The following is a 13,170-nucleotide window of genomic DNA, read 5'->3' as shown; positions in this document are numbered from 1 at the left end:
GATGTCGCGAGGGAAGTATTTTGGAAAAAAAAAAAATTTAAATTTAAAAGGTACGATTGAAAAAACACAACTATTGGTCGCGATTATTCGGTTTGTTATTATTATATAAATTAATGTAATACTTTCTACATCAGATATAGTTGAAAAAATTATCAAATGATATTAAAAGTTATGGCTTCTATATATTGCCTATTTATTTTGAATTGGAACCTCATAATTGAACCCTAATTTAATATGGTATGAAAGCCAACCGATTGCTGGGCCAACTTGTAGATGTTATTCCCACATATGCCCACGCTTCATATAGTCATGCTGAGCGTGGAAAGCGGAGAAGAGGGGGTGTTAGTGTAATACGTCTCATATCGGTAATTGAAAAAATTATCAAGTGATATAAAATGAGTTAGGATTTCTCCACTTATTACCAATTGGTTTTGAGTTGGAAACTCATAACTAAATCCAAATTTAACATATTAAAGGTATCAATTTAAACTTGGAGTTCGTATATTATGAATAAATTTAAATCCACGGTTATTGAACTGATAATTTAAAAAAACACTTTAAAATCTACTGTTATTAAACGAATGATTTAAAAATTTAATTTAAAATTCACTGTTATTCAAAACAGTTTGTGGATTTGGATTTTAATGATTTTCAAGGATTGTGGAGGAATTAAGAGGTTTTGTTTAGTTAAAAATACAGAAATCCAAATCTCATGATTTTAGGTAGAATTTGAAAGAATTTTACAATAAATCATATCAACTTTCCTAAAATCATCAAAAATTATTTAAAATTTCATTAAAACTCAATTCACTTGCAATGTTAGATTGAATACATCCCCTAAATTTTCAACACTAACCCCTAAAACCGAAAATTTTATTTTGGAAGTAAAAACAAAATGAATTCTTTCTTCAACTTGAAAATATTATATTTTAAAATTTTCAAAAAATATAAATACATTATCGTATCATTTCTACACAATATTTTCTACTTAATTTCAGTCATTGAGTAATTGCGCGGCGGCTACATAAATTAAGCATCTTTAAATTGTTCGATTATTATCTAACAACTTTCTAAATTTCTTATAATATTGAGTAGGTTGTAGGTATGGATATTCATATAAAGTATATCACTATACATTTTTTTCTTGTCTATGTGTCAACTCTCAAATATGTCTACAGAATCATCAATAGAGCGACATCATGAAAACAATATATGTTTCTGTAGAAAAAAATACTTCTAGCTACAAAATGAAGAAAATTATTAACTACAATTTTGATATTAATATAGCTAATTCGAAAAAAACAAAAAAAAAACACGTCATAGCTGATGCCAGAATAGTTATCTCTAAAAAGGTCCAATTTTATAAAACATTGGATAGAAGAAAGTAATATATATATATATATATATATATATATATATATATATATTATAAAAAAAGTTATGTATAGGCATCAACCTAAGATCGGATTTGCTACTGGAGTCTGGAGTGCTGATCGAATTAACTATGGTTGGATCATTGTGTGTGTTTGATGGCTCAATATGGTTGGATTTGGATCAATATATAAAAAATGTCTTTATATGATTTATTAATTTCGAGGCATTTACCCAAAACAGAACATGCATGCATGGAGATGGATGTAACAATGGAAAATGCGAGGATATAGTAATGAATTTATATTAGTTTTATCAATTATATATATAAAAAATGAATATATATTTGTAGGAGACTTATTAAGAAGAAGCCTTGACTTATTCAATGATAAAGGTATGTGGTTTGAGAAAAAGCACTCACTGTCACACGTATAGACATGATAGAAATGGAACGAAATTATCACACATATGGGCCCGTGGCCAATTCTCCAACAAAATATGAAAAGACAAATAATAATACACTCGACCAAAAACTAAAGTCCAAACGCGTAAAACTTTTCCTATTTCACTCGGAGAAAAAAACTAATCTCTGGCTACTTGGCAACTATTTATACTCATCATGAGCTCATGAGGTTTCACTTTTACTCAAGAAACAAATGGGGGAAGAGCTTCGTGTAGGGTTTCGGTTCTATCCGACGGAAGAAGAGCTTCTTACGTTCTACCTAAGAATCCAGCTCAGTGGAGGAAATGCCACCATTCACAGCCTCATACCAATCCTTGATGTGTTTAGCGTTGAGCCTACTCAGCTTCCAAGTACGTATGCAATCACTACCTATAAATCATGTCGATGATATGTTTGTCGTCTAGATGTGTAATCAAATATTAAGGAGCGCATAACGTCACGTCGTCTCACTGTAGAGTCTTCCTTCTTGCGTTTCTTGAGTAGATAAATGTCATCTTGAGATTGTAAACATGAAATATAGGTTTAATTGTTTGTTTGTATTTTATGTTTATTTATTTTGTAGCTGTAAGTAACTATATAGGTTGGTTAAATTTTTATAAACAAAAACAATAGGTAGGATTTATTTCCGTTTGCGTTTGAGATTATATGTAAAACAACTATATACAAAAGAATTATAGGTATTCCTAACACTAAACAATATAATTTCCTATAAATATATTTTTGTTTAAATTACCATGTAAGCGTACATACATAAAGTGAGGTTTTACACAAAAATTGAGAAGTGTGTTCTCGGTGTGTGTTTTTGTTTGTAGATCTTGCGGGAGAGAGGTGTCGAGGAGATGCAGAACAATGGCTTTTCTTCGTGCCAAGACAAGAGCGGGAAGCTAGAGGAGGAAGACCAAGCAGGACCACTCGTTCAGGATACTGGAAAGCAACTGGTTCACCAGGCCCCGTGTTCTCTCCTGATAACCGAGTGATCGGAGTTAAGAAGACGATGGTATTCTATACCGGAAAAGCACCTACTGGGAGAAAAACAAAGTGGAAGATGAATGAGTATAAAGCTGTTGATGAAACAGCCAGTGCATCTACAAACCCAAAGGTGCATAATCACATCTTTAAAATGAAAATTTTCATCAAATATATACTAATTGAACAGACTTTTCTTTTTCTTAAACACCAAATTTTATATGAGGAATTCTAATATAAAATATAGTCTCAAAACCCTTTTTGGACAACCATGTGCAGCGAACTAACTGTATAATCTTTTTAAACAAAAATTATTACAAGAGAGAAATATCAAAACGAATTACTCTAGATATATATGATTCTGTCCAAAATCATTATCATAGATGTGTAAATATATATATATATATATACTAGAACTTTATAATAATTTTAACATATTTAAATTTATTAAAACATTTAAAATTTTATATTTTGTGTTTCGATATTTATCTTACGTTTGTTATTTGTTTTGTTTTTAAATAAGTATTCTCAGTCACTTAAAATGAATAACTATTGATTAGTTAAGCATTAAATTGAAAAAAAAAATTAATATGAAAGATTATTTTAAAATATTTAGTTTGTATCCCATAAAATATAGAGCTCTTCATGTTTTGATGCATAATCAAGACGTACAAACATTTTTACATTGGGGAAAAGAACACTGATTATGTATAAAATAAAATGTGGCTGAACATGGACATTATGTGTTAGTTTGTCCACTCTTAACATAATCTATAAAACATCAATATTTTCTAAACCAGACACCTCCAAGAAGAGCGAGACTATAGCTTGAATTTCTCGAATAACCTCTTCTTGAGCCGAAACTCATGCTCTTCCTTCATTTTATGTGTAATTAATTTTATTAATTAGATAACTATAGGTAGCATAAGTAATTTTGATATTTATCTATTACCAGCATGCTTCACACATGTTTAAAAGTTTTATCATTATAATTTGAATGTTTTAGCAACAAAATATTTTCATCTTAATGAATTATACAAATGACTTCAAATGCATATGTGTTCTAGAAATATAATTCTTTGTGTTTTTTGATTAAATGCATTTAGAAAATAAAGTTCTCAGTTAGATATTTCTATATTTTTATCACATACTTTATATCTATTGAACATATTAAATGCGAACTGAATTTTAGTTTAGAATTGAGTAAAAAAATGTTATTAATATATATTATTATATCAAATAAAAATAATTTTTGTAACATATATTATAACTTTTTTGTCAACAAATAATTATTATAATATTATAAATTTTTTATAGCTTGAAGTTAGTAAAGAATTTAATGACCATCACATTATATTTTTCCAGATTTATGATATTAATATTTAAATCTTTAATTATCAGAAATTTCTTTTGTCTAAAATTATAATATTAATATTTAATGCTTTCTTATTTGCAAAATTATAATGTTATAGTAATTATATAAAATATTGATAAATGATACCTATGCAAAATTATAGTGTTATGGTAATATATAAAATATTGATAAATAATTTCTATATGTAATTACTAAAAGGACATTGCACAAATGTCAATATATTTTTAGTACAGAAATATCATTGTAATTTAGTGAATATGAAAAATAATATATGTAATTTTAAAAAAATATGAATTAAAAGAATTTGATAATTAAGAAGTGAGGACAAGTGTCGAAAATATATGATGCCAAATGTCATCGTGGTATGCAAAGTTAGGAGAAAACCTTCTCATATTATATTATATATATATATATATAAGGTTTTACCTTGCAAGTCTTTTCAAAAGTGATATACAGTATGTGGTAAAAGAGTGAGCGGTAGATTTAAACGGTTTACATGTGTTTTTAAGTATTTGAAATTACCCAAATCATGCATACATAAAATGATAAAAAAACCAAAAAATATCAAGCATCATGCATATTTTTCTCTATTGGTTTATATATATTAATTTCATCGAATTTATAGTTTTCTACCATCCTAAGATGCATACGTTAATGTCTAAATAACTGAGAATATCTAATTAGAAAAAAAATGTTAATCTTTCTTGATCAGAAAAGGTTTTAACAAAGTTTGTTGCTATTTCAATATAGCTGAGGAACGAATTCAGTATCTGTAGAATCTACATAAAGTCAGGAAGCTCGAGGGCCTTTGACAGACGTCCCACAGAAGCTTATGGGATAGAGAGAAAGGTTCCTAGCAATAGAGTGGAGACATCATCTCGTGTTACAATATCAACCTCACCAGAAACTTCACATTCAGGAGGAAACAATGTTGATTTGCCGGTGAATGCTACTACTATTAATACACAAAGCATCTCAGAGATGGTTGATGGGCTATCACTACCTTTTTGGGAATGGGAACAAATGACTTGGTCTTAAGTCTTAACCGTATTAAATTACTTCTTATGTTCATTTGCTACTAAAATATACAACAGGAGATAAGAAAAAAAAAAAAGTAGAAGAAGTCCTCACATTTAGGGCAACTTTCAATTTTGAGTGGCCAACTAGTAAAGTATATATAATTAAGAAGTCTAATAAGAGGAAAAAAGAAAAAAACTAGTAGTATATATGAGTAGTAGGATGGTGTGTAGAATTAACACGCTAATAATTACATTGATGAAGATTGAAGATATATGGGTCTATCACGATTCACGACCACGACATTTTTTTAACCTAACCGGATGATTAGGCCAAAGATTCACTATGTTTTTATACTTACGTCTTTATTTTTTCCTTTTTTTTGGGGTTCATTTGTGGGATTTGTTTCTTTTTTTTTCGTTGGTTTTGAATAATGATGAGTAGATATGATTTCCTAAAAGGTTCTAGTTGATCATGGATGATATTTAGAATACTTTGCATGTATTTTCCTCCTAAAATATGGATAGAAATTAGCTTCAATCAATTAAATCAGTCTCACATTCAATACAAATCAGATCCGCCGACATCTATTGTACTTTCTTCAATTCCTTTCAGTTTTTTAATATAGTATGTTGTTTAATCATTTTCATTCTTACCATATGTTTTGGTCCTTTTGGATATGTTCTTCTATATATAGAGGTGTGATCTCGATTTGTGTTAATACACCACTTGACTGAAAAAAAAAGAAAAAAAAAAAGACAAAGGATGACTGATTGTGTATATGGATGTTTGTTGATCATTCAACGTTTGCCCACAAGATAAAAACAGTCAAATAATTCTTAAAATTCCTATCATTTTCTGTAAAATAAAAAATAATATATATATATATATATATATATTCTGTTTCCTATAGTGTAAGTGGGAGATAGAGAAGCGCATATAGTAGACGATAAAAAAAAGTTGTGTTTTATTTCATTTGTTGTTTTCCTTGTTCAGTTTATATAAAATTTTCTTCTAAAACTTTTTGTTTTAAGGGTATTTCCAACCCACTTCTATATTTTATATTTAACTTAATTTTAGAGTAAAATCTACTCCAACCCATCTCTATTTCTACCTCTACAATAGAGATCTCTATTTTTTCCTCTATATATAAAGGAACTCTATTTTTTCCTCTATAATAGAGTTGAACTTTGTGAAGTGACTTTAGTGTAGTGGCAGAAGGTAAGTCCATTTGTAGAAGGCACCATCATACCCGGTATCGAGTCCCGGCTCTTACGAATGTAGGAATTTGGCTAATGGCCTTCCAGTTGTGGCCTAATGGTTGACAATAAAAAAAATAAAGTTGAACTTTTTTATTTATAAAATGGTCCTTGAACTTTTAATACTTTTACATTTATGATCAAAATAAATAAATTATATATTTAATGGTCCTTAAACTTTTAACACTTTATTATTTTATATGATGCAATGTATTTCTTTTAATAAATGTGATATTTAAATAATATTTATGAATATTAAAAATGGAAATAATATTATAATTTTATGAAAGTTTCACAAATACTAAAATAAATAGGTTAGTTTGCAACTTTTATAAATAAAATGTATTAATAATAAAATAAAAAGGAATCTCTATGGAATATTCTTTTTTAGAGGAAAAAATAGAGGTATCCACTGGAGTAAAAATCACTTCTATTATAGAATTTCTTTATTTTAAAGGTAAAAATAGCGAAAACCAATGATCTAAGAAATTTACTTATTATAATTAATTCTTCTACTTGATTGTGTGAGTATTTGTTTTTCAAGAAACGTTTGACGTGCCTCTCTCTCTCTCTCTCTCTCTCTCTCTCTCTCTCTCTCTCTCTCTCTCTCTCTCTCTCTCTCTTTTATAACCATATATACTCTCTTATTATTAGCGTTTACGAGTTTATATATCCTCCATCGCTCATTCCAAACCTATAAATATATTTCATGCTTAAAATTTGTGGAAATGAAAAGAGGACAATTTTAAACCATTGACAACATCAAAAATTAATATATGTACAAACTTCAAGCTAGTATTCCTCTTAAACCTATAACCAAAGAAAAGGCTTTACTTAACATATATACAATGGTTTTTTTTCACTCTTCTCATGCATACATATCAATCTATTTTGTAACCTTTCTTCTCCTCTCACGGTGGTCATCTACCAATGCAAAATTCAACATTGCTAGCCCTTTATCAACGAAACCAAAAACATGTCCATTTCCGTCAGGGCTGATATCAAAGGCTTGTAAAGGCACCGCGTCATTTTCGTCCCTAGAAGAAGCATGTATCGAATCTCTAACCTTAGATCCCCGCACAGCCTCCGCATCAACTGCATTGGAGTTGGCTAAGGCTGCCCTTTATCTTTCCATGGAGAAGGCACAGCATACGCAGTTTCTCATCGGTTCTCCGAAGAAGCCATGTTTCAAGAGTTGTATGGAGAACTATAATGATTCTGTTGTCGAGGGGCTACAGAAGGCAGCATTGTCAATGGAAAAAGGTAATGTTGAAGATACGGATGACGAACTTAGTCTCGCACGTGATGCTGCTGATTACTGCAATATGATTTTGTCTGTTGATCCAGACGATACAAGGTCCCTAGTTTTTGCGGCCAACATGGATGTGTATAATCATATTACGTTTGTGATGAGTGTAGCAGACTTGTTGTAGAACAATCTCAAAATTCCTTTCAAATTAACAATATGTTTTGAGTATAACACTAATCAATATGGTCGTAGTACTTCTTTTCGTATATCTTGTTGTATAGAGAGATAACCATGTTTCACTATATATCGAGTGTAGAAAATATTATAATTTAAGAGAACGTGATATATGCATGTCAATTAATCAAGAGATCTTTGGAAAAAACATACGTTTTTCAAACTTAATTGGTAAACTAGTATTTACACTATTCAAAATTTAAAAAATAGTCAATAAAACCCATATGTGAGATAGATTAGTTATGAGATAGAAAAGTAAGGAAAAAATAGTTAATTACATAAGGGTTTTCAATTTTTGGGCATGAGAGAAAGCCAAGAATAAATAAATAAATATATATATATATATATATATATATATATATTTCTTTTGTTTTTGCAAGCACACCTCTCCTATCTTGTTATATTCAAATATTTGGTAACATATTTTTTTTACTTGAACTTTTTTTACACACAAATTATCTATTTTTTTCTCTACATTTTGACATCCGTTTTGTTTGATGATTTTATTTGTTAATGTTAAATATTTTTTATAAGTTTTGTATCTGTAAACCTTATTACAGATTTAATCTGTACATATTATTAAGTGTACAAATGTAATTATTTGATGTGGTGGTACTGAACACAATGATTCTTCTGTACAACAGTTTTGATGTACGAAATTATTCTGTACACATTATTAAGTGTACAATGGTGGTGTTGAACACAACGATTCTTCTGCACAACGGTTGTGGTGTACACAATTCACTACAACAAATATGTACATTGATAGCAGTAGAGGATAACACATTTTCATGAACTGCTATAAAAGATGATTATTTTTTTTGGTCACTTTGTAATAGTTCAATATAAATGCTATGTTATAATATCCTTAAGCGGGAATCTGAAAAATCTTATTCCGCCAACCCTGAGCCGAATTATTTCACTTAAGCGCCTAACATTTGTTTACTTAAGCGCCACACTGTCGAACAAAACAACACTCTCGAGCAAAACCTAACACCCTCGAGTAAAACAGCAAAACAACGACGAAATTCTCTAAGATTTCTCTAAGATTCTCTTCTATTTTAACGACGAAACAAGCTAATACGCCTCTCTTCTATTCGTCGGCCATAGATTTGTGCTCCTCCGTAGACCCATTCTCCAGCCCAGCCGTCAGTAAGCTCGAATCGAAGGCATGTCTTTCTTCTTTACTCTAATTACCTTCTTTCTTCTTACTCTCAAGGATTGAAATTATCGATTGTAGGGTTTATGAGCATCGATCTGAGATTTGATCCAAATTAGGGATTTTTGGGAATTTTCAAATTAGGGATTTGATTCAAATTTTAGATTATAAAACTAGGGATTTGATTCAAATTTCGGATTATGAGAATTAGGGATTTGATTCAAATTAGAGATTTTCAGAATTTTCAAATTTCCAAAGGTTATCGAAACATGCATATCTAATTGGATACTTTTTGCTATTTCTCAAGTGTTTGTGGTTGCTGCCATTGTGGAACTGAAGCTCGCTTTTGTTGTACTCAACAGTGCAGGTTAGTCCCTTGAGACCAAATTTTATGGTTATTCATTCTTTGGTTGTGATTGTTGTTGTTGTTGTTTTGGTTTTTTGTTTTTGTTTTGCGACTGTAATTATTTTGTGGCTGTAATTTTTTTGTTGTGCACTAGAGATGATATTAGCGTATTTGCAGTGGTATGTGATTGAGTTATTTACATATCTGGAACACTTTTTTAATGTTGCTTTGGTTTGAAATGTTGTGATAAGGTTTTAATTAAGCTTAGAACATATAATGTTGGACAAGGCATGGGTGCATCTATGCAGGTAAAGAATTAATTTATATAGGTTAGGTTTAAGCTGAAGTTTGGATACTTTCCCCAATTCTTTCTTCTGTCCCATTTCTTATTCATTGAAGAGCTGATCCTGGTTATGAGAGAGGCGCTCAAAAATTTGTACGGGATGTGACTGTGGCGTTAGGAGACATTGATATGATGATATGTCCCTGCAAAGACTGTCGTAATGTAGAATGCAAATCAGGCAGTGACGTGGTTGATCATCTTGTAACTAGGGGGATGGATGAGGCTTACAAGCTGCAAAACGATTGGTATCATCATGGAGACGTGAACTTAGTGGTCGATGGTGACAGCAAACTAAATCAGTGGAATGAGGAAGTTCTTGAGTTATATAAAGTAGCTGAATATTCTGACAAAGAGTTGGCGAGTAAGGGTAAGGGTGACTCAGGTAAGATTGCAGATGGTGACTTAGTTGAGATTGCAGAGGGTGATGACAAGAGAGAAGATGAGTTCCTTGCAAAGCTTGCAGATGCTATTATGCCATTATATCAAAGTTGTTCAAACCACAGCAAGCTATCGACTATTGTGTCTTTGTTCAGGCTTAAGACACATAATGGCTGGTCCGACAAGAGCTTCAATGAACTGCTGGAGACATTGCCAAAGATGTTGCCCGAGGATAATTTGCTTCACACATCATTTTATGATGTTAAAAAATTTCTGAAGAGCTTTGATATGGGGTATAAAAAGATTCATGCATGTGTTAATGACTGCTGTCTATTTAGAAAGAAGTACAAGAAGCTAGACAATTGTCCCAAATGCAATGCTTCACGGTGGAAGATAAATACGCACACTAGTGAAATAAAGAAAGGTGTCCCACAGAAAGTATTACGGTACTTTCCAATAATCCCAAGGCTGAAGAGAATGTTCAGGTCTGAGGAAATGGCCAAGGATTTAAGGTGGCATTTTAGTAACAAAAGCAGTGATAGCAAACTCCGGCATCCTGTGGATTCTGTTACATGGGATAAGATGAATGAAAAGTATCCTTCATTTGCAGCCGAAGAGAGGAACTTACGGCTTGGACTATCCACTGATGGCTTTAATCCGTTCAACATGCAGAATACTAAGTATAGTTGCTGGCATGTTCTGTTAGTAAACTACAATCTGCCTCCTCACCTATGTATGAAGAAGGAGAACATAATGCTAACCTTGCTGATTCCTGGTCCACAACAACCTGGCAACAGTATTGATGTCTACTTGGAGCCTCTTATTGACGATTTAAACCATCTATGGAAGGAGGGAGAGTTAACATATGACGCCTCCAGTAGAAGTACTTTTACTCTAAGGGCAATGCTTCTCTGGACTATTAGTGATTTTCCTGCGTATGGAAACCTTGCTGGTTGCAAATTAAAAGGGAAAATGGGCTGTCCCATTTGTGGTAAAAACACATATAGTAAGTGGTTGAAGTTCAGCAGAAAGCATGTGTATATGTGTCACAGAAAGGGTTTGGCACCAACACATAGTTATAGGGAGAAGAAGACTTGGTTTGATGGAAAAGCTGAACATGGGAGGAAGGGAAGAATTTTAACAGGTCGTGAGATATCTCAGAATCTGAAAAACTTCAAAAACGAGTTTGGAAATGTGAAAGAATCAGGGAGGAAGAGAAAAAGATCCGACTGTATGGAATCAGTCTATGATAATGACGATGTATCCAATAAATCTGAGGAAGATGAGGAAGTAGAAGTAGACCAGGAGGAGTTGTCAAGATGGAAAAAAAGATCAATTATTTTCAAACTGGCTTATTGGGAGGTATGTTTATTAATTTTTTTTATTAATTAAGCTATGTTTAAGTTGGGATTTTTATGAACTGTAATTGTGTTGTGTAGGATCTTCTGGTAAGGCATAATTTGGATGTAATGCATGTAGAGAAAAATGTGGCTGCAAGCATTTTCTCTACATTGTTGCATTGTGGTAAATCTAAGGATGGTCTCAATGCTCATAAATATCTGGAAGATATGGGTATAAGAAAGGAATTGCATCCTACCATCCAAGGAAAGAGAACCTACCTTCCCGCAGCACCTTGGTCTTTGTCCAAGCTAGAGAAATGTTTTTTTTGCAAACGTCTATTTAAATGTTAGGTAAGTTTAATATTTGAGTGATGGATAATAACATGTTTAAATGTTAGGTTGTGAGTGACACGACTAAAGAAAGGAGGAAGAAACAGATCCCTCACACTACTAGTCGTAAAGGAATGGTCAGACTTACGGAAGAAATGGTAAGCATACTACCATCTATGTTTTTTGATCTGGTAATATCTACCTTGCTAATTGATGTGTTGCTTTTTTCACAGAAAGTTGAAAGCGAGGATCCATCTGAAGTTACAAGGCTAAAGGTTTGGGTCAAGTCGCGTACCAAAAAGGATAGTACACCAGTTAATACGAATGCCGCAGAAAAGATTGTAAGTACCAAATTAGCATGTGGCTTAGTGATTTTGTTACCCATTAAATATTGTATTTCCTCTTATCAGAAAAAGGCAGCTAAAATGGTTGGTACTGATGGTCCAACAAGTACAACAAATCCGGATGTAGATCATCTCTCCCAGCTTTTGGGACCTGGCAATCCTTGTATGCTGAGGGCAATGGGTAGAGGCATGAGTAAGACCAAATTAGCTTGTTTCCAAATTAAGAACAAATGTATGGCTGACATGCAAGAGAAGCAAGTTCAGTTAGTAAAGCAGGTCAATCAGTTGCAAAATGAAATTAAGAATTTAAAGAAGCAGGTTAGTTAATTACTTGGACAATTCTCAAAGTATTCATTAACTTGCTAATTTATTAAATGGAATTTGACATTGCTTTCTTAAATTACAGGGACTAGAGCCTGAAATTAGTGAAAACTCATATCCAAGAGTAAGTGATTCCTTATTCTTATTATATATGATCAGTTATTCCTTCAAGCTTATTTAAATTTCTAACTTATGTTTATTTTCGACTTCAACATTTGTAGAGTGTAAACAAAAAATCACACCCTAGGTGTGTGTTGGTTGATTGGCCTGACACTGATGAAAACATTGCTGAGGAGCGTATTCTTTCTTATGATCCTGATGACATAGTGAATGACTCTCGTCTAGGCCCTATGGATCTGAAAGTGTTGGTTGAATCTGCTACGAAACCAAATGCATTCCTCTGGAGACCTGCAACTAAAATGTTTACTATTGAGGAAGCTGTTGGACAGATGATTGCATGGCCTGCAGATAAATGTGTTCTTTTGGATAAAGAGGTCCAAATAGAAGACATTGCGCTGAGGGTAAAATTTATTGTCCTTTCCAGACAATTTATTTTCCGTTACTATATTCTTATTTGAATTGTGTTTTCCTGAATGTGTGTGACAGAGCCTAAATGGAAGTTCCCTGAACAAATGTCAACTACTGGATTTGTCTACGGATGAATTGATTGTTGCT

General features: G+C 31.8%; 2 protein-coding genes across 2 annotated transcripts; both read left to right on the top strand.

Moving 5' to 3' along the window:
* On the top strand, positions 1,937 to 5,290 carry LOC104710898 (putative NAC domain-containing protein 61). Its single transcript, XM_010427552.2, has 3 exons — positions 1,937 to 2,184; positions 2,647 to 2,933; positions 4,926 to 5,290. The coding sequence occupies exons 1-3, from the start codon at positions 2,028 to 2,030 to the stop codon at positions 5,211 to 5,213; spliced, it is 732 nt and encodes a 243-aa protein (XP_010425854.1). The 5' UTR covers positions 1,937 to 2,027; the 3' UTR covers positions 5,214 to 5,290.
* LOC104710897 lies at positions 7,280 to 7,884 on the top strand. Its single transcript, XM_010427551.1, has one exon. It carries the CDS (start codon positions 7,300 to 7,302, stop codon positions 7,882 to 7,884), a length of 585 nt encoding a protein of 194 aa, XP_010425853.1. The 5' UTR covers positions 7,280 to 7,299.

This window comes from Camelina sativa, chromosome 9, assembly GCF_000633955.1.
Source record: "Camelina sativa cultivar DH55 chromosome 9, Cs, whole genome shotgun sequence".
Lineage (NCBI taxonomy): Eukaryota > Viridiplantae > Streptophyta > Magnoliopsida > Brassicales > Brassicaceae > Camelina > Camelina sativa.
This window is presented reverse-complemented; position numbering and strand designations above follow the sequence as displayed.

Excerpts from the sequence above, each read along its gene's own strand:
- LOC104710898 (XM_010427552.2), top strand. The coding sequence starts at position 2,028 with ATGGGGGAAGAGCTTCGTGTAGGGTTTCGGTTCTATCCGACGGAAGAA. Across the intron at positions 2,185-2,646 it reads TGAGCCTACTCAGCTTCCAA|ATCTTGCGGGAGAGAGGTGT; the intron begins GTACGTATGCAA and ends TTTTGTTTGTAG. Across the intron at positions 2,934-4,925 it reads GTGCATCTACAAACCCAAAG|CTGAGGAACGAATTCAGTAT; the intron begins GTGCATAATCAC and ends ATTTCAATATAG.
- LOC104710897 (XM_010427551.1), top strand. The coding sequence starts at position 7,300 with ATGGTTTTTTTTCACTCTTCTCATGCATACATATCAATCTATTTTGTA.